Source organism: Microtus pennsylvanicus, chromosome 9, assembly GCF_037038515.1.
Source record: "Microtus pennsylvanicus isolate mMicPen1 chromosome 9, mMicPen1.hap1, whole genome shotgun sequence".
In the NCBI taxonomy this organism is placed as follows: Eukaryota; Metazoa; Chordata; class Mammalia; order Rodentia; family Cricetidae; genus Microtus; species Microtus pennsylvanicus.
In genome coordinates, this window is record NC_134587.1 from 109,365,101 (window position 1) to 109,391,993 (window position 26,893).

The following is a 26,893-nucleotide window of genomic DNA, read 5'->3' on the forward strand; positions in this document are numbered from 1 at the left end:
TAGCTCAAGGCATGCAGAAATCAACCAATTGCCGGGCGGTGGTGGCGCACGCCTTTAAACCCAGCACTCGGGAGGCAGAGGCAGGCGGATCTCTGTGAGTTCGAGACCAGCCTGGTCTACAGAGCTAGTTCCAGGACAGGCTCCAAAGCTACAGAGAAACCCTGTCTCGAAAAACTAAAAAAAAGAAAAAAAGAAGAAAAAATCAACCAATTATTGATTGGAAGTGTGATGAAGGCCTCAGAATTTCATAAGGAACCTGCCAATGGCAAAGATTTACAGAGTTTTCTATTACATGGCAACAAGCTAAGGAGATTATAAAGAGATGTCTTACCAGCTCTTTCTATAACCAGATACTGTTACCTGCAGGGAGTAACCCAAAGGGTCCTCAAAGGAATGAAATCTGGCAGATGGATGTGTTCCACTTTACGGAATTTGGAAAATCAAAAAATGTACACCACACCATTGACACTTATTCATGCTTTCAGTGGGCAACTGCTTTAAGCTCAGAACAGGCTGATTCCGTAATCACACATCTATTAGAAATTATGGCCATCATGGGTATACCTGCACAAATAAAGACAGATAATGGTCTAGCATATGTCTCTAGGTTGTAGCAATGAGGAGCAACAGCGGTCTGTTTCCTGCTGCCCGACTGGCTTACACCCGGGCTGGCAGGCTGCTTGTTGTCCCGGCAACCCAGCTAGCTTATGCCCGAAATAATCACATGGAGATCTGTAGTAATTAAATTGCTGCCTGGCCCATTGTCTCCAGCCCCTTATTGGCTAACTCTCACATATTAATTTAATCTAGCCTCATTAATGTGTATCGCCTCTTGACTGTGGCTTACCAGCATGAGTCTAGCCAGCGTCCATCTCAGAGAGGAGAGGCCATGGCGTCTGCCACACTGCCTTCTTCCTCCCAGAATTCTGTTCTGTATTCTCCACCCATCTAAGGGCTACCCTATCAAAGGCCAAGGCAGTTTTCTTTATTCAACCAATGAAAGCAACACATAGAAAGAAGACCCTCCTACACCACTGGGTGAGCTCTCGTACCAGCTGGTTGCTCTCGTACCAGCTGTTCCAAAGTCTGCAGTTTATCTTCAGCAAGAGGCACTGTTTCATCCATATTGGTTTCTCAGTTAACTGAAAAGTTAACTGTACCAAACCTTTTATTATTTATTTATGGTATTTTGAGACAGGGTTTCTCTGTAGCTTTGGTGCCTATCTTGGAACTAGCTCTTGTAGACCAGGTTGGCCTCAAACTCACAAAAATCTGCCTGCCTCTGCCTCTCGAGTACTGGGATTAAAGGCGTGCACCACCACCCGGCTCAGTTAACCATTTTAAAGGTAGGGCTGTTGGTACCACTAAAGGTTTGCTAGTGGGTTTTATATGCCAAATCGGCTGTTTCCTTCTCCAGAGTGCTGAATCTCCCTTTAAATAAATTACTATCAGTCTGTACCATTTCAGTTGACCGAGTTTTGTTAGTTAAATTGGTCCTAACCTTCAGATTTCCAACCTCTTTCCTGAGAAGTGTAGTTTCAGTCTGAAAAGACTGTACCATTTCTAAGAATGCCGCATTCTTAGCCCTATTGTCAAACCATATTTTTACAAAATAAATAGTGAGTACAAGACTAATCCCCAATACAAAAATAGTGATGTAGAAGGGACATCATATGAGTCTTTTTTTTTGTTTTTTTGTTTTTTTGAGACAGGGTTTCTCTGTGGTTTTGGAGCCTGTCCTGGAACTAGCTCTTGTAGACCAGGCTGGTCTCAAACAAATAGAGATCCGCCTGCCTCTGCCTCCCGAGTGCTGGGATTAAAGGCATGCACCACCACCGCCTGGCTGCTGTTTGAGATTCTATACTCAACTGCTTGCTCCAGGCACAGGCCATGGCCTGCTGAGGGAGGGCTTGGGCCTAGCTGGGCACACTCTGAGCTGGCGGTAGGCAGCAGAGCCAGGGGATTCTAAAATCAAAAGTTGGGCATCAATTGATGCCATAAAACAATCACACACCAGTTTAGAATTAGGATAATAAAAGGGTTATTTATTTAAGGGGAAAACTTACAGATCACCGCCCTAGGTGGGTGCTGGGAACTGAACCCGTGTTCTCTGGAAGAGCATCCAGTGCTCTTAACCACTGACCCTTCACTTCAGCCCCTGACTTTTTTCCTTTTTTTTGTTTTTTTGTTTTTTCAAGACAGGGTTTCCCTGTGTAACAGTCCTAACTGTCCTGGAACTAGCTCTTGTAGACCAGGCTGGTCTTAAACTCACAGAGATCCGCCTGCCTCTGCCTCCCAAGTGCTGGGAATAAAGGCATGCGCCGCCACTGCCCGGCCTCTGCCCATGACTTTTACATTAAATTGTATTCTAGAGTATCAACACCCTAGGTCATTTCACAAAAACATTTGTAGAAAAGAAGACCCTTTTGATTCAGACCAGGCTGGCTCAGAGATCCACCTGCGTCTGCCTCCTGACTGCTGTGATTAAAGGCGTGCGCCACCACCGCCTAGCACTCTCCAGCTCCTAATTCCAGTGGTTCTCAACCTTCCTAATGCTGTGACCCTTTTCTACAGTTCCTCATATTGTGGTGACCACCAAGCATAAAACTATTTTGTTACTACTTCATAACTGTGATTTTGCTATGGTTTTATGAATCGTAATGTGAACATCTGAGATGCAGAATGTGCATGTGAGCCCTGTGAAAGGGTCAAGACCCACAGGCTGAGAGCTGCTGCCTTAATTGCATTTTATTTCCCATCACTGAGTATACAGTAGGAAGCACCCACAGTGTGGAAGATGATGGAGTCTCTTGTTGCTGGCCATGCAGCCCCCAAAGTAGAGGGGTGCCCAGTGTGTATGAAGCCCAGGTTTCCTTTCCAAAAACGAAAAATCAGCCAACAGGGGCCGGAGAACAGTGAAGAGCTCTGGCTGCTCTTCCGGGGAACTGGCCTTAGTTCTCGGCACCCGCAGCAAAAGGCTCTATCTTTTGACTTCTCCAGGCACTGCACTCCTGTGCATATACCACACAGGTGCCATTAAAAAGAAAATAAGGCCAGCAGTGGTGGCGCACGCCTTTAATCCCAGCAATCAGAAGGCAGAGACGGTTGAATCTCTGTGAGTTCAATGTCAGCCTGGTCTACAGAGTGAGTTCCAGGACAGCTAGGACTACACTCAGAAACTATCTTGAAAAACCAAAAAAATAATAAAAATAAATCTTAGCTGGGCAGTGGCGGTGCTTGCTTTTAATCCCAGCACTATGGAGGCAGAGGCAGGCGGATCTCTTTGAGTTCGAGGCCAGCCTGGTCTACAAGAGCTAGTTCCAGGAGAGGAACCAAACAAAAGCTACGGAGAAACCCTGTCTCAAAAATCAAAAAAAAAAAAAAAAAAAGAGAGAGAGAGAGAGAGAGAGAGAAGAAAAGAAAAAATATAAATAAATCTTAAACCCACTAATTAGGTCTTTTCCCCTATATCAATAAATAGGAAATGTTTGTAATCGGGAGTGGTAGCTTGGCTCTACGTCAGGTGTTCTGTGGCTCCGTTCAAATTCATAGAGAAGCCAGACTCTTGGAGCTTAGGTGAGAGGATCTAACAAGACACTTTCCAAAAAAGAACACTAAGGTCTGGATTTGGGTGATTTAATCTCACGTTCTGTTGACTGACCCTGAATGTAAGTGGCTAAGGAGTTAGGGAGAAGGCTCAGTGGTTAAAGAGCTCCTCACCAAACCTGAGTTCCAGCCCCCAGGAGAAACAACTCCTGCAGGCTGTTCTCTGACCCCACATGAGCTCCGCAGGTACAAGTGTGCTCACATGCAAATAATCGAAAAAAGAAGGCAATGGAGAACCTTTTCCTGAGTAGCAGTTACAAACACGGCTTTGTCCTGTGGTGGAAGACTGTAGGGACCAAGGCTAATCCTTGGTCTCATCAACATTTACCTATTGATTATTATTTTTAGCCAAATTTTCATGTAGCTCAGGCTAGCCTCAAACTTGCTATATAACTTAGGATGGCTTTGAATCCGATTCTCCTTCATCTCCAGAGTCCTGAGATAAAAGGCCTGTGTCACCATGTTCCACATCGTTTTTCTTTCTTTTTCGTTTGTTTTTGAGACAGTTCTGGGTAGCCTGGAACTTGCTATGTAGATCAGGCTGGCCTCATAAGAGTCACAGAGATCCTTCTACCTCTGCCTCCCTCAGGATTTAAGGAATGTACCATCACACTCAGCCGAGAACTGTGGATCTAAGAGGTGTCCTGTACCCTTGACTCAGCTCTCTGAGCACAGGGCTTCCTCCACTGAGCGTGGGACACAAGCACAGGGAGGAATGTGGTCCTGAATCTCCATGCTGACTGTGGCTGTAGCATGCACAAAGGCCTGGGTTCTGTGGCAAACACTGCAATCTCCAGTGGTGGCGTACACAGACGTGTCACCCTGGTACCAGGGACTCTGAGGCAGGTGGATTGACCCGAGTTCCAAATCAGCCTGGGTTACAGTATGAGACCCTCTATCGAGAACAAAACAGGTTGGAGAGACGGCTCGGCTAGAGTGCATACTGCTCCCGCAGAGGTTGAGCCCCCAGCGCTCACAACCATCTGTAGTTCTGAGAGATCTGACGCCTTCTCAGCGAGTCCCAGGCTAGCACGGTTATGTAGTGAGACCCGGTTTCAAGACAAAAGAAAGGAGAAGTTGTCGTCAAAGGCTTCAGGAGCGCCAGGAGAAGCAGTGACCACCATTGGCAGGGTCCACCGAGGATGGCCACGAGCCGAGTGACAGACGGGGTAAGCAGGGCTCAAGGACTGCAGGTGCACCGTTCCAGCGCACCAGCCTCCACCCTCACTCAGCTTGAGGAAAACTTCAGTCCGCACCTTCTCAACACCCAGCCCCGAACACCGCTGCGCATGCGCACCGCGGGCAGCGGTTGGGGCGGGGCCGAGCTCGCGAGCCCTAGTCCTTAAGGCGGTTGAAGTCCCGCCCATTCGCGCAGGCGCACGGCGAGTTCCGCCCTCCCGCTCTGCTTCTAGAGCCCGGGCGCAGTTGGCCGCTTTCCGGGAGGAGCGCGCGCGACTGCGCCGGCGTCGGGCTCGCGCACGCGCACCTGTGCCGGCGTCGGGCTCGCGCACGCGCACCGCAGCAGCGGCGGCGGCGGTTCCTGTCCAAGGGGCTGAGAGCGGCCGTGGGCTTTCAGGCGAGCGGCGACGCGGAGGGGCGCGGCGGCGGCAGCGACCCAGCGCTCGGAGCCGGCGGCTCGGCTCTGCTCCCGGAGGCCGCTTCGGAGCTCGCCCGGCTCTCGGGGCGGCGGCGGCGGCAGCTGCTCCAGGTTACGGCCTAGGCCTAGGCGAAGCCTCGGGCTCGAGTGCGCCGAGGCGCCGGCGGAGGGCGCGGCCCGGGCGGCAGGATGAGCGTGGAAGCGTACGGCCCCAGCTCACAGACGCTCACCTTCTTGGACACTGAGGAGGCCGAGTTGCTCGGCGCCGACACCCAGGGTTCCGAGTTCGAGTTCACGGACTTCACCCTCCCCAGCCAGACGCAGACGCCCCCCGGAGGCCCCGGCGGCGCGGGAGGCCCGAGTGGAGCGGGCGCAGGCGGCGCGGCCGGCCAGCTCGACGCACAAGTGAGCGGAGCGGCGCATGGCGGCGCCGGAAGCCGGGCGGGCGAGCGGGCGGGCGGGCGCGGGAGCTGGGGCGCCAGATCTCAGTTAACCAGTCCTGGGCCCCTGTGAGCCTGCCCCAGGCATAGTTAGCAGGCCCCGGGTGACCGCTTCACACTGTGGCTCCTTAAAGTCCCTGTTAACTGGCCATGGATATCCACTTTGCATTCCTGTTTAACTGCCTCAGGTAACCGCCACCTGTCTTGAGTCCTCGTAACCTGCCGTAGATAAAACTCTGTTACCTTACCCTGGTTGTAGTTTACTTGCCTCTTCCCTAAATCTCTGCTTCCACCCTCAGCTACCTGTCCTAACTACCTATCCCATGTCCCATGTCCCTGCCACAGTCACTGCCACCTGCTCTAGCTCCTTGCAGCGCTGGCCCAGCTCCCTGCCATCTCCTCGGATTCCCTACCTCTTGAGCCACCTACTTGCCACCTGCCCTGTTTTCCTCTACCTGTCCAGGCTGGGCAGTGACCTGCCTAAATGTCCTTCCTTCTGTGACACAGGATCTGCTGCGGCTCAAGACATGCCAGAGCAGAGCTGTCCTCACTCCCCTTTTGGGTGTGTCTGTGGTTACCTACCTTAGTCTCTCTCAGGCCTAAGATGACCTGTCCACAGTTGCTATCTTCTGGGCCCAAAGTGCCCTCCTGGGTCACCTCTTTAGCCAGTCCAACCACCTCATCCCACCCACTAACCATTTCAATCCATCATCCCTCCAGCCAGGCCATTGGGTTCAAGTTTGGGGGTCCCTGGAGCAAGGCAGAGCCAGGGTTTTGGCGCCTGCGGTGGAAGCAGCACACTGTGGCTGGTTGGGGTGGCTGGAGAGGCCGGTGCCTGTTTGTTTTTCCTCCTGGGTTTGCCTGTTGCTGAAACCAGTGTTATGTAACTCCTAGGCTCTGCTTGAAAAAGTTGGGTTTGAGTTTTACTCCTCAGAGGCATTGACAGTGGGTATCACATGGGTGCCTCTGGGAGGGACTTCTGTTTTGAATGACAGGTGGCATAGGTATTTCAGCTTGGACTAGGAACTGGCCAGCACCTCATAGTCAGGTTGCTCTCACTGTACAGCTTGTTTTCCTGTATTCATAGAGGAGCTGCAGGCTGGAGCCACAGGTGTGTCCCTGTGCTTGGAGCTAGGGAGACACCACCAGTCCTCATCAGTGATCTCAGACCTTGTTGGGGAAGGGCCTTTGAGCTGGCTGGTTGAGTCATGCCTGTGGGTAGACCACCCACTTGGACTCATTTTCAGTCCTAATAGAAGGAGAGGGTTGACTCAGCCCCACAGCGATCGGGAACAGGTGTGTGTTGTTTCTAGCTGTTCTCGGTGTGGGGAGCTGGGGAGAGAGCTGGTTGCCTGGAGGAGTGAGGTGGCCCTGAAGGCCAGGCCTCCAGTTAGTTCTCCCACCAGGTAGACCTTTCCTTTTGGCTTCATCCACCTGGAGAGGGGAGAGAACTGTGGGGTCACCCACCATGCAGCAGGCTGTGAAGGGAAGACCAAGAGCAGAAGTGGGGGGTTGCTTCTCAAGGTCTTTTAACTCTAGCTGAAGTGCATCAGCAGACCTGTGTTTGTGCTCACATGCATGTGCCCTGTTCCTCCAGTTGAAATCGGAGATTGAGCCACGTTCCACCCACCTGTGGCCTCTTTTAACATGAAATTGTTAGCCGGGCGGTGGTGGCACACGCCTTTAATCCCAGCAGGCAGAGACAGGTGGATCTCTGAGTTTGAGGCCAGCCTGGTCTACAGAGCTAGTGCTAGGACAGGAACCAAAGCTACAGAGAAACCCTCTCTCGAAAAACTAAAAAAAAACAAAAAAAACCCATGAAATTGTTGTCCGGGAAGGGAGTGAGCACCTTCCATCCTGTCTTAGGAGGACATACATCTGTGGGACATCTGTGGGCGGAAAATGAGCAGAATTACAAAGTCCTCCCTTGCACAGCCAGTGGCCCCAGGCACCAGAAATACTGTTTTTTTGGTTTTTTTTTTTTTTAAACTTAATTTGTCTTTGAAGGTGATTATCTTTGGTCATGGGCTCCTAGGAAGCTTCCCTGCCCAGTAGGTTGAGCTTTTCCTGTTGGCCCAGTGGTGGTTCTCCCCAACCTTTTTGAAGCAGTCATAGAGCCTGCACTCCCCCTCAGAAAGCACGGTGAGCATCTCATCCTGAGTCCCTGCAACCCCAGCCTCTCTTTGGCCATGCTAGTCCTGTGGCCTCTATGGATGAGAATGTCCCAGGCCCTTCCTTTTGGTGGAGAGGTGGCATGTTTTGGTTGTCCTGTGTCTGTCATCTTTGTGGCTCATTCCTTTGGAGTGCAGACAGAGCCGTAGCCCTGTCCACGCTGGGCAGACACTAAATTGGTTGTTCACCAGCTCTGTGCCTGACTCTTCACTTGCTGTCGTGACCTCAGTGCATCCATGTGCTGGCATGTATTGTGTCCTTTTCATGACTGAGTGGCTGCAGTGCACACAGCTCTCCCTGCTGACTTTCTGCTGTGGGTTAGCGCCTGTGGGAGATGTTCTAGAGGAAGAAGCTTGTCCTGGAGTCCCATGTCGCCACTGCTTAGGGGGCTGCTGGACTGCTATGCTGGCAGGGATTTGATCCTGGAGTCTAGAGGTAGAGGACTGTTGGGTCAACGCCAGAAGTCCCCATTTTCTGTGTGAAAGAACCCAGTGTTTGTCAGAATCCTGCAGGTCCAGATGGAATGTGCTGGCACTGTCCTGTAAAGTCCCCAAGATAGGCCAGGCTTTTTTCCCAATTCTTGACTCTTCCAGGTCTCTTTCTTCTGTGAGCACTGAAAGGTGATTTCAGGTCTCAGCTGTGTGCTGGCTTGTGGGAGAGACCCCTGGGCTGCTCAGCTCCTGAGCACTGCTGTGGCCTTTCTTTCAGTGAGATCTGGTGGAAACAGGACCCACTAATGGTGCAGTGAAGGGCTGCACTGTCCTTGGTGTGATGTGATGGGTCTTTGGGGACCTGTCACCACTGTCATATGCTTAGCACATAGGCCTTTCATCGTAAGTGAAATGGCAAAAATCAAAATTGTAGGAGACAGGTACTACTATGTTCCTGTACTGATGACTTGGGGAGTTTTAGTGGCCTCCGGTACCTCCTGAGACTCTGATGTGCTGCTGTGAATCCAGTACCTCCTCCTCCTGGTGAACCGGCAGGTGCCGGTGTCTTGCCCACACAGCACTGGATGGTGATAGTATGCAGGGAGAAGTGGCCTAGAGGCTGCTGGCTCAGTGCCCTCAGCTGTCCTTGAAGTGGAATTTGTTCAGGGAGGGACACCAGTGTCTGCGGGCATTGCTGCTCAAACTCTGGAACTTTTGCACCTCATCCAGCCCTAGTCACAGAACCATCTCGCTTGTCCTCTTCTCAGGGAACTTCCATCCTGCCCGTCTTCACTGTCTGGTGGGCCACACCACACCTGCTACTGCCAAAGAGTTGGGTCCAGCCTCCTGCAGTGTCCCACTGTGGGGTGGAGACCTGCCCTCAGTTAAAATGCTCCAGCCCTGAGTGCACATGTGCAGGGCGCATGGCTCTGAGACCTGTTAAACTTAGCATCTTTACCTAGCTCTGTGTGTCCCTCCCTATGTGTGAGGGGCCCTTCCCTGCTGGGCTCTGCAGCTGGAGAGTGGGACAGTAGTCTTTACAGAGTCCAGCGGCCCCTGTGGCTCTGTGTAGTTCTCCTCTGGGCAGCACCTGTACTACAATGTCCACTAACCAGTGGTCACACATGAGGCCCTCACTAAACTCCTGGCTGGAACTGGCACCCCCTCTGCACCTAAAGTGTTCCTTCGTGCCCCTTATAACCTCTTGGCAGCCTGTGGCCTGACCTCAGCCCCATGGTGCCTTTCTTTCCTCCTGCCTGCAAGACTGATGGAGGACGGCCTGGAGTTGCTCATGGTGTCCACTCAGCACTGTGAGGACTGTGAGGTCACCCTGAGTGCTTATGGAAGCCTTTAGGGGTGCTGGCTTCTAAGTTGGGTGGGAGTGTGGCCTGGAGGGGGGAGGGACTGCGGGCACTGTGATGTGCCCTAGGCAGAAAGGCCTTAGGTAGGGCTAAGTAGAGGACTGGCAGAAGGTGGTATAGGGTGAAGCAGGGGATGCCATGGCAGTGCTGTGGGCATGCCTCTGGCCGTGTGTGAACAGCCTGTGAATGACAGCGGCACTGGAGCCCTCTCCTCGGGCCGCTGAGTAACCCTGTCCCTCTGGTCTCGTGAGAAAAAAGGCCCCTAGAGCCTAGGTGTCGATGGTGGCCCACAGTGTTAGCAGCTTGGTGGTCACTTTGGTGGGGTGTTTTTTGTTTTGTTTTTTTGAGACAGGGTTTCTCTGTAGCTTTGGAGCCTGTCCTGGAACTAGCTCTTGTAGACCAGGCTGGTCTCGAACTCACAGAGATCCGCCTGCCTCTGCCTCCCAAGTGCTGGGATTAAAGGCGTGCACCACCATCGCCCGGCTGGTGGGGTGCTTTTTATGGTTTGGGCCAGTCTGCTCCAGCTCTTATGGGAGCATGCCTGCAGCACTGCTTGCTTCCTCGGGACTCAAGTGCTTGGCTATGGGGTGTGGCTCACCTGGATGCTGTGCTGCTGCTTTTGTCACCTAGGATGACTTCTGGCTTTGGTGGCTGACTCCTGACCATGTACTCTCTCTCAGGTTGGCAGTTTTCTGCTACCTGCATGGTCCCATCCTTGTGTGCCTGTGAGGTACCGGTGAGCTCATACCATACAGACAGAATAGAGGTCAGAGGCCACAGGATGAGAAAAGGAGGACTTCTTGCTGAACTGGACCCAGTGAGGTTGCCTTTGTTATAGGTCAGAAGTGACTACAATTCGGCTTGGGTCCAAACTAAAGTTAAGAAAGTTCATAGTCGGGGCTGGAGAGATGGCTCAGAGGTTAAGAGCACTGGCTGCTCTTCCAGATGTCCTGAGTTTAATTCCCAGCAACCACATGGTGGCTCACAACCATCTGTAATGAGATCTGGTGCCCTCCTCTGGCATGCGGATATACATGGAGGCAGAATGTTGTATACATAATAAATAAATAAATCTTAAAGAAAATTCATAGCCACACAGATCAGGAGCAGCCCCAGCTGGGTCTTGATCAAGACACTAAGTCCTGTTCTCCTGAGGCTGGAAAGACCAGCTGAAGGGGTATGGCTGTTCTGTGTATTTGGGGGAGGGGTACCCTATTCTATGCAGCTTCCACTCATCTCCTGCTTAGGGCCTGGGAGAACAAGAGATGATTCACTTCACATCCCAGCATTTGTGTTTGGATGGCAGACATGGATTGGGTCCTCCTGGAGGACAGGCTCTCTTCAGGGGTGGGGTTACTACAAGGAGCAGACCAAACAGTGGCCCTGGGGCGGGGTACAGATTCAAGGCTGCCCTGGTGGGTGCTGCACACCTTAAGGCGTATAGCCAGCTTAACTGAGGCTGAGGGCGGTGCATGCCAGCCAGCAGACTTAAGTGGGGTGATGCCCATGAGTCCTGTGGTACACCTCTAGTCTGAGGTCACAGCATCACACAACGGAAACTTTCTACAAGTTTCTTCTGGAAGCAGTTCCTTTCTGCACTGCTCTGTCCCAGGGTCTGAGTTCTGTGTGGGAATCAGTCTTCAGGCAGGTGACCCTTGTAGGTTTAATTCACTTGACAGCTTCCGGGTGCGCCCAAGTGTTGTATTAGAGCAGACTTTCTCCTGGAGCGGGGCCTAAGACACCCAGCCCTGGGCCCTTGAATTGGCTGGGGAACCCAAGGCATGACTTTTAGTCTGGTGAGGTGGCAGTGTGCCCTGGACTTCCTCATGGGGCAAGGGCTCTGGCCCTTGCTCTTAGCTCATTCTGTTACCATTTGGGACCAGATGTCCCTCTGAGAGTGTGAGATGCTTGCCCTCAACAGTCACAGAATGTGTAGAGGTGGGTAGTCCATTGCCAGGCTGTGCACCGAGTCTGGAATCTTTTTTCCAGCTTGGCCTTTGTTGGGTGCTGGAGAATCTTCCTTGTGTTTATCTTATATTGCCTCTCAGGGTGACCAGGGCTTCTCACCCTTAGCTTGCATGAGGGATGTAAGCACAGTCCTGTTAGGACCTTGACACCCTGGTGATGTCTCACACCTGACTGGCTCTACATGCAGAAAAATATTTCCCTTTCTCCTTTTAAAAATTATATTTTATTTTCAAGACAGGATCTCACTGTGGCACCCTGGCTGGCCTTGGCCTTGAAGAGATGTGCTTCTCTCTGCCTCCTATTCCACTACAGTTGGCCTGGAAAGGCTGTTTCTTAATATGAACCTGTGACTGTCACGCAGCTCAGCTGTGGGTACCTGCCCAGAAGTCTTAGGGCTCCATCCCAGCACCACTGGAACAAATAAGAACGGCTCTTCTCCAGAAGTCAGTAGATAGCTTCCCTAGAGGACTGGGTGGGGACAATTCTAGGTTTTGTAGAATGAGAAACTGAATCAGAGCTGGAGAAATGGCTCTACAGTTGAGAGCACTGTCTGCTCTTGCACAGGACCTAGGTTCATTTCCCAGCACCGATGTGATATACCTATCTGTACCTCCAAGATCTGATACCCCCGTGCAGATGTACATGCAGGCAAAATACCAATGGTGTGTGTGTGTGTGTGTGTTTGTTTATTTATTTATTTATTTTATTTTTAAGGAAGCAGCAGCTGAGTCAGGACCACTGAGACATCACCCTCCTTCCCAGCCCTGGGATACAGTCCAGCCTCTGTCCACAGTGGGGACCATCTGGCAAAATTCCAGGCCAGGCACCACATGGGGTGGGGGTGGGGGGGGCTCACAGACACATGGGAAAGGGGACGGAGTGACCAACAGTGCATGCATGGTCACTGGAATGATGGCTCAGGGCCACCCTAGGATTCCATCTCAGCCCCATTTACATGGCTAGAAGACACCATGTGTAGCAGAGACAGGCAGAAATCTGAGCTCTTGTACCCGTGGGGAGAATTGATGGCTCCTGGGAGCAGCAGGTGTGAAGGTGTGTGGGCCGGAGAACTGAGATGTAGTCGGCACAGTCGCAGCAGTCACGACAGCCTCCTGGCCCTGCCTTGCCTCTTCTCAGGCCTGTAAGGACTTCTGTTAGAGCAAGGCTGGGTTTTGAGTGAGGTGAGGGTCCTAAGCTGGTGTCCCACACAGGTGGTGGCTCAGGGAAGTGAGCCAGTCAGGTTCTGTAATAGTCCCGCTTACAGGCGCTCCCTAGTATCCTTGTACACAGAAAGTTCATAATGGTCATAGCTCTGGAGAAGGAAGTATTTAGTGGCCATCATGGGACAGGCCTGTCATAGGGTGAGAAATAATGCCACTGATAACACTGATATGCTCACTTAAAAGCAACCCGGTTCAGCCCAGCCTGGAACCTATGGTAATCCTCCTACCTCCATGCCTGGCTTGCTCTATGGCTTGGGGTTTTTGTTTTGTTTTGGTTTGTTTTTGTCACAGTTTTAAAGGGATTCTTTGCAGTGGCATGTTGTCATCTAGAAATTGGAGCACTGGGGCCAGGGCTGGAGAGGACGTTGGTAGAGCTCCTGCTGATACATGAGATCCTGGCTCTGTCCCAGTACTGAGGAAGACGAGTCCAGACTTACTTTGAGCTTTTCTTGTCTAAAACTGCTTCTAGACCACAGAGCACACTCCCATGTTGCCTTTGAAGTCAGTATAGACATGGGGTGACTGTGGTCTGAGGAGTACTCACGGACAGTGACCCAGCCATATAGATGCATCTTGGTAGTGTTAGGAATTGCCTCTCGTGGGCACCCTGTCTTAGGATCTGAGAAGTGACTTGCAAATGCCTGCCTGCGGCTTGCAAGGCTCACGTCCACAGGTGTCAGCTGGGGTGGCTGAAGGTGGGAACCTGGTGCTGAAGCATGGTTGATGAGGAGGTGTCTGTTTCCTGGGGTTATGGAGCCTTGCCTCAGGCTAGCCAAGGCAGCATGGTCTCAGTGGTGAGGTTTCGGTGCCGACATCCTGTGCTGTGACTGAGACCCCCCCCCTGGGCCTCACCATAAAGCACCACCTGGGCATGGAAGCCTTGCTTCTGCCTTTGTGGTACACGACTATTCCTAGGGTATGTGATGGGTTTGGAACAGTTTTCTTGTTCCTGTGCACCTCAGCTGTGCGGATAGTTTCTCGGCCATCAGGCTGAGTGGCACCCTTTGGGATTGTGTTCTACTGTAGGTTGGACCAGAGGGCATCTTGCAGAACGGGGCTGTGGATGACAGTGTAGCCAAGACCAGTCAGCTGCTGGCTGAGCTCAACTTTGAAGAAGACGAAGAAGACACGTACTACACCAAGGACCTCCCAGTCCACGCCTGCAGGTAGGCTAGGAGGTGACTCCAGTCCCTATTGCTTGTCAGAACCCTGGGCTCAGTACCTGACACCCCAAGTTCACGTATCTCAGGTGGGTTCTCCTGCACCAGCCCTACTCTTTGGTGATTAGGAGCTAGAGAGGAGCTACAACCATTTACCCAGGGACCCTGAAGAGCCACTCTGAAAGGTGGGGGAGCATGGACAGTTTGTGGGCTGGGCTGTGTTCTGATGAACTGTGGTTCTCAGCTCCATCAGAGTCATACGAGCGAGTGGAGGCTTAAAGAGCTGGGATGTCCCAGCTACTATACACCCAGCTCAGCTAGCCCTTAGTTGTCCCGCCACCCCTCACCCCCAGGCCAGAGCTGGTGCCTTCACTGGAGCTTCTGCAGCCACCTGCTGCCCTCTGCAGGACGAGTTTGGCTTCTCTCCTCCACAGACCTTCCTTTCTCATGGCTCTCCTGATGTACAAGTGTTTTCCAGAGCCCCCGGGCAGGCTGAGCTGGGTGCCCTCGTCCTCCTTGCTGCCAGGGTAGACTAGTGAGCCAGCGAGAACCTGTTCTGTCTGACAGCTCCTGCCCCAGCCTGCCCAGTGCACAAGAGAGCTATGGAGAACCTGTGACTTAGGGTACATAGGGTGCTGCATAGCACCACCAGCCTCTGAGGTAGGCCTGAGAGTTTGCTGGGTCCATAGTGCCTTCTACTGAAGTCAGGTGCTCCCCTGACCACAGCCTTGTTTCTAACCTGCAATCTGAGGGGAGGGGCCAGGACCGCTTTGGTCTGTGCTGCCTGGCATCTGTTTTGCCCTCACCTTAGTGTGTTAGTGGAGGCGACTTTGTTACTTGACTTGCTGGGATTAGGTTTGTGTTTAATGGAAACCAGAAGCTCTGTAAGAAGAAGGACTTATCCCAGAGGCTGCGGGCCAGCACTGACTGCTGGAGTTTGGACTTTTCCAGTTACTGCGGAATCCATGATCCTGCCTGCGTGGTTTACTGCAATACCAGCAAGAAGTGGTTCTGCAATGGCCGAGGAAATACTTCTGGCAGGTAGCTAACAGCCATGCATGTGTGTTTAATCAGTGGCGCTTGGGCTGCAGTGAGTTACGATGACGTTGGAGTGAAGGGTGGAATGTGATGGCGCTGGTGAACCTGGGCTCCCTTTGACTGGTGTAACGTGAAACAGATGGTGGCGTGTGAACGCCTTGGTGTGTTTACCCTTGATTGATTCTCTGGCTGGCTCATTATGCGAGGAGTTTGGCGTAATTTCATTCCTAGTCTGCCTGTCTCACATGGGATGAGGCTGGTACAGCCTACTTGTCCTTGTTCCTGGGAGGTTACGGGCATCCAGTTGGCGCCCCTCACTTGATTGTCTCTGGGGCAAATGGTTCCAGATCCTAAGTCATTAGGAAGCACTAGAATTGTCACCATCCCTGGGTGTTCCTACTGAGCCCCACTCCATTCTGGCTTTCCATAATGATGACAGGGTCCTCCCACTCCTTGAGAGAAGCAGAGCTGAGTCTAGTGTGCCTGTGCTCCACTGCCAGCAGGGGCCTGTTTCTCAGAACATATATTACAATGCCACAGAAGCTTGTAGGTGCCAGGTCTGCAGAAAGGTCAGGAGGCAGGGACCAGCATCTTTAAATGGTCTTAAATTCATCTTCTGAGACCAACGCATTCCATTCTCAGAAGGTTCTAGTGTTGCTCCGTTGGCACCAGTTCCTCCTGTGCAGAAAAAGCAATAGAATAAAGCTCACAGTAGGCAAGAAGGGCCTGTCCTGGATTGGGGTGGGGGAAATTGGCCACTAAAGCGAGGCATCTAGTGGCCACTGTTTAGGAGTCAGAGTGGCTGGATGGCTGCCAGAGGACTCCGGTGAAGGTTGTAATGGGGTCTTGAAGACTGGCATCCCGTATAACAATCAGGAAAAGCTGGCAGAGTTCATGGGCCCTCTGGGATGAGCTGACCAGTCTGGCACAGGCCATCCTTGAGGTAGACCATGTCCTCTTCCATGTGGCACAGGCCATCCTTGAGGTAGACCATGTCCTCTTCCATGTGGCAGCATGGAAGGAATGGGGGAACTGCAGTCTTCAGAGCAGTCCCTTGCTGCATAGACCAGGAGGTGACCTGCAGGTAGGCATGGGAGAAAGGGGCTCTTCTCTTTTGGGGAGCCGTGCTGTGCCCGTCCAGCCGTTAGTGGTATTAGAGGATCATGAACTGGACCAGCTAAAGAAAATGGGAATGGAAGAAATTGCAGGGATTGTGAGCCAGTGAGCAGTTCCCTGCAGGTAGACGGGTTGGGGCAGGACTGTGGCTCCAGGGTGCACGGGCATGAGGTGTGACCACCTGTGCTAGAGGACCATGAAAGGTAGTACCCAGAGCATTCCATGGGGGCCATAGATCTGCAAATGGTGAAAAGACAGGCTTGGGGTGTTAACTGCCAATGTTTTCCTGGTTCCAGCCACATTGTAAATCACCTGGTAAGGGCAAAATGCAAGGAAGTGACGCTGCACAAGGATGGACCCCTGGGCGAGACAGTGCTGGAATGCTACAACTGCGGCTGCCGCAATGTCTTCCTGCTGGGCTTCATCCCTGCAAAGGCTGACTCAGTAGTGGTGCTGCTGTGCAGGTGAGCTGCTTGTAGCAGCACAGGACTGAGCAGGGCAGGGACTGTTGGGATCCAAGGGGCTTTTATGTGTGTATTCTGGTCAAATTAGGAAATGAAGTCTGATCTTGTATGGTGGTGCAAACTTTTAATTCCAGCACTTAAGAGGCAGAGGCGGGAGGACCTCTTGAGTTCAAGGCTAGCTGGTCTACATAGAGTGCCCAGGACCAGCTACATACTGAGACCCTGTCTCCAAAAAATCGAAAAAAGGAAGGAAGTCTGCTGTGAGCTGGGGCCAGAGCTGAGGTGTGCGGATGTTGCTGGCTTCTGGCTAGTTAGAGACCTCCTGGGCCAGGTCCTAACCCGTTGTCTTGCCCCACATCTGCACAGGCAGCCCTGTGCCAGCCAGAGCAGCCTAAAGGACATCAACTGGGACAGCTCCCAGTGGCAGCCCCTGATCCAGGACCGATGCTTCCTGTCATGGCTGGTCAAGATTCCCTCAGAGCAGGAGCAGTTGCGGGCACGGCAGATCACTGCACAGCAGATCAACAAGCTGGAGGAGCTATGGAAGGTGAGCCATCCAGAGATACTAGCCCAAGGCTGCAGAGACACAAAAGCACACAGCCAGCCTGACACTGGGGCCTTTGGGACATGGGGAGGAAAGACATGGCCTGGGGAACCTGCAGGGGCTAGTGGGTCTTTTTTTTTTTTTTTTTTTTTTTTTTTTTTTTTTTTTTTTGGTTTTTCGAGACAGGGTTTTTCTGTGGTTTTGGAGCCTGTCCTGGAACTAGCTCTTGTAGACCAGGCTGGTCTCGAACTCACAGATCCAACTAGTGGGTCTTTTTGCTGGCTGAAGGATACAGAGTGGATGGTCTGAGTAGTTGGTTGAGGCTGTCATGAGATTTCCTGCTCCAGAGAGCATCTGTCCCAGAGGATGAGTCAGGGCTTGAGGTCAGGTGTGGGATTCTTTCTGGCTCCTCCTGGGACTAGCTAGATTGTTCAGATCTTGTTAGGAATGTCACTTGAACATCTTTTAACCAGGAATCACAAGTAGTGTGGGACAAAGTGTTGTAAGCCTTTCCAACTTAGTCTCTTTGCACTTGGATGATCAGGTTCCAGTTACTGTGATGTGATGTACCTAGATTCTGTTCTGTTTTCCACAGTGGTGTTTATTGAGCTCAGTGGGTCCCAGGGGAGGCATGTGGGTGCAGGATGTAAGAGATGGATGGACCTGGCTCACTGGGGGATGTCCAGGACTCTAAGCGTCCTTGGTTGTGGGCCTAGTGTTGCTCTGGGCCCTGGGGGTGCTCTTTACAGGTTTCTTGGGGTCAGAATGCTGCCGGACATGACCACAACCATCAGTACAGTAGGTTTAGAGCATAGACTGACAGCAAAGTGGCCACTCTCCACCCATGAGGGTTTGTGCTCAGAGGCCATGCAAGCCCCAATTGGTTTCCTTCCGAGCTCTCGATCACTGGCTATGGGTTAAGCAGGGCAAGCACAGCGCTATTTTTGGCCACAGGAAAACCCTTCAGCCACCCTGGAGGACCTGGAGAAGCCCGGCGTGGATGAGGAGCCCCAGCACGTGCTCCTGCGGTATGAGGATGCTTATCAGTACCAGAACATCTTCGGGCCCCTGGTGAAGCTAGAAGCTGACTACGACAAGAAGCTGAAGGAGTCACAGGTGATGTGGTGCAGTGTGTGGGGTGGATCTCTACCAGAGTGTCTCCTGAGGGTCAGGGACTCTTCTAGAGCTTGAACCTGGATGGAACCAGAAACGCAAACAGCATCAGACCAGAACTGTGGGCATTTGAAGAAGGCCAAAAGTGTTTCTTACTTTTAAAGTCAGAGAGAACCCCTGTGTCTGGTTCACAACTTTGTCTGCAGTTCCACCTTCTCCCCACAGATCCTGGCATGCAGGGGTCTCCTGAGGCTCTCTGCAAAGTCTGCTGCTGGGGCCAGCTTGGGCAGCGGGTGTTGGGGGGGAGGTCCTTGTTGCTTCTTTCCCAGATGTTGGAGTTCCTGGCTGTGGGTGCTGTGCACTGCACCCCAAAGGCTGCGCGGCACAGGCATGGCCTCCGTAGAGGCCCCATCCTGTGGGGAACCTGGCCCGGGAGTGTGTGGTAGGCTAACTTGGCCCCTGTTTCTCATATGTTCAGACTCAAGATAACATCACGGTCAGGTGGGACCTGGGCCTTAACAAGAAGAGAATCGCCTTCTTCACTTTGCCCAAGACTGACTCTGGTAATGAGGATTTAGTCATAATTTGGTTAAGAGGTGATTGTAAGTTTTAAAATATTTGTGACCATAAGTAGCCTAAAATCCCTAGTCCCCTGTATCATGTTCTTTTGTGAACTCTGCATGGTGGAGGTCACGGCCCTCTGGAAAGTGCTAACTCTGCTGCTCCTTCCTGCAAGATATGCGGCTCATGCAGGGCGACGAGATCTGTCTGCGGTACAAAGGGGATCTAGCACCCCTATGGAAGGGGATTGGCCATGTCATCAAGGTCCCTGATAGTATCCTTTGCTACATCAGCTGGGAGGATGGGTGCCATAACAGGACCCCTGGCTGTCCCCAAGGCCTTAACATGTGTGATTCCTTCCTGTCTTCCCTCTGTGTGGAACATGCACACAGCGGCACTATATATGCCTTGGCTAGAAGCTGTCCCACCTCAATGCTATTCGTGTGTCTCTCTGCATGTCCGTGCGCATACGTGTCGGTCTGTGTAATAGCCTGGAGTCAGACTACAGCAGTCCCCCTTGGCGGACACCAAGGGGAACTAGTCTAGTGATGGATGGAGTGTCACTCAGGAGGACCAGAAGCCAGTGGCCCTATAGAGGGTAGCGGCTTTGAACAGGAAGCAGACTTAACTCAGCGTCCAGATTACGGTGATGAGATTGCTATTGAGCTCCGCAGCAGTGTGGGTGCGCCTGTGGAGGTGACCCACAACTTCCAGGTGGATTTTGTGTGGAAGTCAACCTCTTTTGATAGGTTCGTCCACCTATGCCCCAGGGTGATAGGGCCATGGGGACCCCTCCACCTCCATCCAGTACCTGTGACCCACATGGGTCCTACACTGGCTCTTCCTACAGGATGCAGAGTGCACTGAAAACCTTTGCTGTGGATGAGACTTCCGTGTCAGGATACATCTACCACAAGCTGCTGGGCCACGAGGTGGAGGATGTAGTCATCAAGTGCCAGCTGCCAAAGCGCTTCACAGCTCAGGGACTCCCTGACCTCAACCACTCTCAGGTGCCACTGGGACCCTAGGAGCAGGGCCTGTGGGTGTCTGTAGCGACCATAGCTCTGCTGAAACAACGTCCTTGCAGGTGTATGCTGTGAAGACCGTGCTGCAGAGGCCACTCAGCCTCATCCAGGGCCCGCCAGGCACAGGGAAGACGGTGACCTCTGCCACTATTGTCTACCACCTTGCTCGGCAGGGCAATGGGTAGGTGCTCAGTAGCAACAGCCTTGTGGGTGGGAGGGGGGCTGTTTTGGCTCTGCCTGGGCCACAGAGAAAGCGCTGCAGTGTCATAATACAGGTATTTTGTGTGTCCCAAAGTCACAAGGCTGCCTCACATGAATGAAAGGGTAGGGGCAGCGTTCAGATGATGGTTGCTGAGTAGGGGACAGGAAACTACTTGCTCTGCCTTGGCATGGCTGCACCTGCTGGAATCAGAGCTGTGTAGCTCCACTGTTGGCCTTTGTTGAGCTTCCCTGGGTGATGCTGACAGCCCACTCCACTCTGTGCAGGCCTGTGCTGGTCTGTGCCCCAAGTAACATTGCCGTGGACCAGCTCACAGAGAAGATCCACCAGACAGGACTGAAGGTTGTACGCCTCTGTGCCAAGAGCCGGGAGGCCATTGACTCGCCAGTGTCCTTCTTGGCTCTGCACAACCAGATTAGGAACATGGACAGGTGAGTATCTGCATCTGGGGGCCTGGTACAGGCTGCATGCTGCCACTGGCACTGTCTCCTACTCCTACTGTGTGTTCTGTAGCATGCCTGAGCTGCAGAAGCTGCAGCAGCTGAAGGACGAGACAGGCGAACTGTCGTCTGCAGATGAGAAGCGGTACCGGGCGCTCAAGCGCACAGCTGAAAGAGAGCTGCTCATGGTGAGTGTGGCGCCAGCCCAGGAGCCTTGGGGCCGTTCCCTCTGGGCAGAGAGGCTTGAGAGACTTGTCCGAGTCAGGAGCGTGGGAGCACTTGAAGGCCCTGGTCTTTACATCTGTGCTCACAGACAGGGACACACAGCTACCAAAGCTGGAGTCTCAGCCTTGGGGTTCCACCAGCTTGGCACTGTCCTGCAGGCATAGAGCTGTTTCTCTGCTGGGGAGTGTGCCCCAGAGGACTACCATTTCGAACATTCCTGCTCATGGTAGCCTGTGGTGCTGATATTTGGGTGGCAGAAGGAGTGGCTTGTTTAGCTGGGGAACTGCTTGTGGAAAGTCAGCCTGGGGCAACACAGCTAAACTCCATCAGGAAAACATACACACATGCACGCAGATGTGCCTACATACACAGTTGCTGAGTGGATATTGAGCGGGACAACTGTATGTGTCCTTATGCCTATGCTTCTCCAGAACGCAGATGTCATCTGCTGCACCTGTGTGGGTGCTGGTGACCCAAGGCTGGCCAAGATGCAGTTCCGTTCTATCCTTATTGATGAGAGCACCCAGGCCACTGAGCCTGAGTGCATGGTGCCTGTGGTCCTTGGGGCCAAGCAGGTAGGTAGCTGCCACTTGAGTGGCTCCTGATGTCCTGTCCGTAGCAGTGCTGGGTGGGTGGCACAAGGCCTGCAGGAGGTCCATGTGTTCCACTGCTGCCATCTCCTGCTGTGCAGTGTGAGCACAGTGTGCACTCACAGTCTTGCTTTTGGATGGTGGAGGTGAACCCCTGTCGGGGGAGGGGGCACTTAGGCTGGCTAGAGCCTGAGGTGTTGACTTGTGGGACTTCTTGCCACAGCTGATCCTCGTGGGTGACCACTGTCAGCTGGGCCCTGTGGTGATGTGCAAAAAGGCAGCCAAGGCCGGACTGTCACAGTCGCTCTTTGAGCGCCTGGTGGTGCTTGGCATCCGGCCCATCCGCCTGCAGGTGCAGTACCGCATGCACCCCGCACTCAGCGCCTTCCCGTCCAACATCTTCTACGAGGGCTCATTGCAGAACGGTGTCACTGCAGGTAACAGTTGGGCCTCCCTAACTCACACCAGCACTTTGGGCACAGTGTATGTGGTGACCACACAATGGGTCTGCTATGGCAGGTTTCCTGCCGGAGAGTTCTCTTCCACACTGGCTCTGGGCCCAGCTGTCCTCCATGCAGTCTGACTGTGGAGTAGAGGGATTTGACCATGAGGAAGAAAAGGCTGCTGTCTGATTTTAGCAGTATAAAGTTATTTCTCATAAAAATTTATAGCATCTTTAATCCCTACACTTAGGAAGCATAGGTCAAGGGCAGCCAGGGCTACATAGTGAGACCCCATCTCAACACACAGCTTCAGCAGTGGGTTTATTTCTCAGTGAGTCCATGTGGATTTGAGTTGCCTGAGTTTGATGAATTCAGACAGGGATGGTGCTGATCAGATCTGTGCCATGTGGTATGACATGGGAATCCCAGCAGCCGCAGGCAGGGACGCCACTGCTTCGCCAGCTGTGACTTGTGCTGCTGCCCAAGTATGGGAGCAGTCCCTGGAGTTTCCTGTTCTCTGCTGCCCCTTATGACTCAGGTGTCACAGTTGAAATGCTGGGAGAGGCCTGCATGTCCCTGGCTACGCTGTACCAGGACAGACCCTGCCTGGTGGGCACCAGAGCTCCTGTGGGACCATGGCCTGCCCCCACCTAGGTTGTGTGTTCCTCTGTGGGTGGCTGTTAGGCCCCAAACTCCTTTGACAAGTTCAAAGGACCATGCTGTGCTCCCCTGGTACACTGGAGGGCCTAGGGCAAGATGCCCCCCGATGCCAACTTCCTTTACTAGTGATGGGCTATGACACATTGGACCCTTGGGAGGAAGGTAAGGGTTAAGCTGGTAGGAGTGGATTTAGCCTCTAGGGTGTGAGGATCTGCACAGTGGGAAGCCTGAATAAACCTAGAATAGTGGCAGCCAGGGGGTGCAGTGTGACGCCTAGGTCAGCAGAGTATTGATTGGTAGGCCCAGGATTGATGTGAGGATGAGGGTCTATAGACAAACTTGTTTGTGACAGGTGCTGTTCACTGGTCCCACTGTCATGGCAGCTGTGGGTCCCCTAAATTGCAGTGGTATAGCTTCTAGGGGACTAAGAATGTCTCCTGTTCCTAGTGATGCCTTAAACAGTGTTGGCCTGGTCCCTTGGCTGCCCTCTTCTGGCTCGGGAGCCCTGGAGACAGTACCACTGGTGCGGTGACCTCACCTTCCTCGGTGTCTGTGCACTTAGAGCCCTGGTGCTTCTCAGCAGTGACGCTTCTGTCTTCCCCGACAGCGGATCGTGTCAAGAAGGGCTTTGACTTCCAGTGGCCACAGCCGGACAAGCCCATGTTCTTCTACGTGACACAGGGCCAGGAGGAGATTGCCAGCTCCGGCACGTCCTACCTCAACAGGTGTGCAGCCTCGACCCGTGTGTGGGGCCACCGTAGCATCTCATTCCCTAGGTTGCTGTACTTGTCAGTGAAGAGAAGGCGTGGGTGACTGTCATGTGCTCTCTAGTTCCCCTGTGGTTGCTTGAAATCATATCAGCCTGGGGACGGCTGTAGGGAGCCTGTCACTGAAAGCCGGATGTTCTTAGGACCGAGGCAGCTAATGTGGAGAAGATAACTACAAAGCTGCTGAAGGCAGGTGCCAAGCCTGACCAGATTGGCATCATCACACCCTATGAGGGCCAGCGCTCCTACCTGGTGCAATACATGCAGTTCAGTGGCTCCCTGCACACGAAGCTCTACCAGGTAGGCTGTCAGAGGTGCCCCGAGGGCCAGGGCTGAGTGCAGCCTTCCTGGTGACCAGAGACAACTGCACATAGTGGAAGAAAAGGGCAAGTCCTGTTGTCACGTGCTGTGGGGTATGTGCAAAGGCACAGCAGATAATGCATTAAAATGTGCCCTGGTGTGTTGAGCGGCGAGGAGCAAGCACATGACCACGTCATGTGCGGGACTGCCTGATGTGCTGCAGTCAGAGCAGCTTCTGGACTGCTGGAGGTGAGAGTGGTGAGTGCTGCCTTTGATGTCAGCACCCTGCTGGCACAGAAGTGCAGGGTGAGCCCAGGACAGCTGGTGCCACCCTAACATGTGGCAGAGGAGGAGCTCTGGTGATCTTATGTTGGTTGTACCAGGGCCAGGGATTGTCACCATGCAGCCCATGCAGTCTCCACTTCTCCATGACTGACAGGGCATTGTCTCCTTCAGGAAGTGGAGATTGCCAGTGTGGACGCCTTCCAGGGCCGGGAGAAGGACTTCATCATCCTGTCCTGTGTGCGTGCCAACGAGCACCAGGGCATTGGGTTCCTGAACGACCCCCGGCGTCTCAATGTGGCCCTCACCAGAGCCAGGTAGACAGCTGCCCATTGCTACCTTCCTCCAGACAAGAACAAGAAGCCCTTCCTTTGCCCTATTCTCCACGTCTGTCCTGGAAGTGCACTCAGACCTGGTGTGTCTCTGTGTCTCTGGTACCCTGTCCTTTTTCTGCTTGGGTCATGATTGGTTCCAATTGCTCAGCTTTTTAAGGTGCTTCCTCATTTGTTGACCAATGTTGGGTTCTTGGCACCCAGCTCTTAATATTCAAGGTGCTAGCCCTAGACACTGCAGTCATGTGGGTGTAGCCCTAAGCTCTTAGCATGTCTGTTGCCCTGCAGATATGGTGTGATCATTGTGGGTAACCCAAAGGCACTGTCGAAGCAGCCACTGTGGAACCACCTGCTGAGCTACTACAAGGAGCAGAAGGCGCTGGTGGAAGGGCCACTCAACAACCTGCGTGAGAGCCTCATGCAGTTCAGCAAGCCTCGCAAGCTCGTCAACACCGTCAACCCGGTGGGCCAATGGGCTGGCCCAGGGCCTGGGAAGCTGGGAGCTCTTAGCCCCTGCTGCTGTTGACTGACACATTCCTCACTCTTGTGCCACCCTGCAGGGGGCCCGCTTCATGACTACAGCCATGTATGATGCCCGCGAGGCCATCATCCCTGGATCTGTCTATGACCGCAGTAGCCAGGGTAAGTTTTCCTGGCAACCACCAGTGTGTTGACCTTCCCATGTCCCAGTCTGGACCTGTCACCCCCTGGGTGGCCTCCCAGACTCAGTCCTTGACCTCCATTTGGAGCTTTCTCAATTGGTCGATGTGGCTTCTCCAAGCAGGCCCTTGGGGCCCCTTCCAAGACCCCCAGAGCTACACTGGCCTCTGCTAGTGATTTGTACTACTGTCCCTCTGGTGCCACTGAGGCTGCTGAGTACTCCTGCCCTGTGTACCCTGAGGCAAGCCTGTGTACCTCAGCCAGACTGGCCTGTTTTCTGGAAGATTGTGAGTTGCCTAGAAACTCATTATGGACAGTCTCGCCTACCTCTGAGTTTCTTACCCTCTACTAGCACCCTGTGTGGCAGACCCTCAGCCCCCGTCTGCTGGTCTGCTTGACTGGCCTAGCAGCTACCACCACTGCAGCATTGCCCACTGGGGCCCTGCCTCTGACCCCTGGTATCTTGCAGGCCGGCCCTCAAACATGTACTTCCAGACCCACGACCAGATTGGCATGATCAGTGCGGGTCCCAGCCATGTGGCCGCCATGAACATCCCCATTCCCTTCAACCTGGTCATGCCTCCCATGCCACCACCTGGGTACTTTGGACAGGCCAACGGGCCCGCTGCTGGTAATGGCCTTTCCCTGCCCTGCCCTCATCTGAACCCGGCTTTCAGGTGGAGCGTGCTGTCTTTCACTGCTGTCTTTCAGGCCGGGGCACCCCAAAAAGCAAGACTGGCCGTGGAGGCCGCCAGAAGAATCGCTTTGGGCTTCCAGGGCCCAGCCAGACCACCCTTCCCAACAGCCAGGCCAGCCAGGATGTGGCCTCACAGCCCTTCTCGCAGGGCGCCCTCACCCAGGGCTACGTGTCCATGAGCCAGCCCTCCCAGATGAGCCAGCCCGGCCTTTCCCAGCCAGAGCTGTCCCAGGTGGGCCCTCAGCTGCACACGGCCATCGTGCTGCCTTTCTGAAGGGTGGATGACCCTGCCTGGACTGGGCCCTGGGCCTGTCACCCTGCCACAGTATGGGGTTTCTTCACAGAGTGTGGGCTACTGGGGGCCCTGCCTCGCTCACTCTAGCTTTGCCTTTCAGGACAGCTACCTCGGTGATGAGTTTAAGTCACAGATTGACGTGGCACTCTCGCAAGACTCCACTTACCAGGGAGAGCGGGCATATCAGCACGGCGGGGTCACCGGGCTGTCCCAGTACTAGAAGGCAAGTGCCCTAGTGGGCTCAACCCCCGTAACCAAGTGCAGATGAATGTGGGGTGTGGGCAGTTCTGCTTCTGCTTGGCCGTGACACCTCTCACTCCTGTCCCTGATTACAGGTGGCGGCGAAAGAGCTAAGCTATGTGGCTTAGTCTATCAGCATCTTATTCTGGGTAATAAAAAATAAAAATAAATGGATACCTGTTTTCCACTGCTAAAACTGAAGCACCACTGTGTGAGCAGCCGAGGAGAGGAGAGGAGAGAGGAGCGAGAGCGAGCAGAGAGCGGCCAGGGAGGACGACGGAGTGGAGCGCCGAGGAGCGGGCGCCCCCTGCGGGCGGCGAGAGGAGAGAGGCCCGCACCGCTACGAGGCCGGCCCAGCGCCGAGCCCGCCAGAGGGAGAGGCCTCGCCAGGACCGGCCCGCTGTTCTTTTTCTTTGTTTCTCGTGATTTGAGGGGCTATGTTTTAGCAGGACGAACTTCGCGTTTCTGTGCCCGAGCGGGCGGCCAGGAGCGTCATGGCGCGGTCCCAGCGCAAAGGGGTTTCATTTAAAGAAAATATGGTGTTTGGGTTTTTTGTTTTGTTTTGTTTTTTGTTTTTTTTTTTTTTCAAGAATTCTTTCAAAGGAGTATGGGAAGTACTTTGATCAGTTGTCTCTAAGACCTTAGTGGTGGACCTGGGAGATGCAAGAAGTTTCCAGAGAGGCCGCGCTAAGAAGCCTGAGCCCCGCAGCCTGGGATCACCGCCTGCACCATGGCCAGAGGATTTGTTTTGCGTTTGAGCTTCAGAGGCCGCAGGCAAACTCCTGAGCGTGACCAATGCGTGACGGCCCGCGGGTTCTTCCCCGTCGTGGGTGGAGGTCTCATTGCTGGGCGCCCTGCCACGGCCCCCCAACCTCCCGCAGCGGCCACCCGACCCCTACCCAGGCACACCTGCGCCAACGCAA

At 53.5% G+C, this 26,893-nt stretch overlaps 1 protein-coding gene across 4 annotated transcripts; it reads left to right on the forward strand.

The window, feature by feature from the left end:
* Positions 1-5,160: 5,160 nt before the first annotated feature.
* On the forward strand, positions 5,161-26,563 carry Upf1 (UPF1 RNA helicase and ATPase). 4 transcript variants are annotated; one of them, XM_075987236.1, is made up of 24 exons: positions 5,161-5,608; positions 13,825-13,964; positions 14,910-14,999; positions 16,409-16,576; positions 16,943-17,123; positions 18,075-18,236; positions 18,712-18,829; positions 18,970-19,068; positions 19,417-19,543; positions 19,645-19,804; positions 19,882-20,000; positions 20,306-20,470; positions 20,553-20,667; positions 21,136-21,279; positions 21,518-21,731; positions 23,005-23,122; positions 23,308-23,464; positions 23,921-24,063; positions 24,367-24,541; positions 24,639-24,720; positions 25,208-25,369; positions 25,450-25,667; positions 25,831-25,953; positions 26,066-26,563. In XM_075987236.1, exons 1-23 carry the CDS (start codon positions 5,393-5,395, stop codon positions 25,948-25,950), a joined length of 3,393 nt encoding a protein of 1,130 aa, XP_075843351.1. In that variant the 5' UTR covers positions 5,161-5,392; the 3' UTR covers positions 25,951-25,953; positions 26,066-26,563. The 4 variants fall into 4 exon arrangements, with proteins under 4 accessions (XP_075843351.1, XP_075843352.1, XP_075843353.1 ...); XM_075987237.1 differs by having other exon boundaries at positions 19,435-19,543; XM_075987238.1 differs by having other exon boundaries at positions 18,712-18,796.
* Positions 26,564-26,893: the final 330 nt, after the last annotated feature.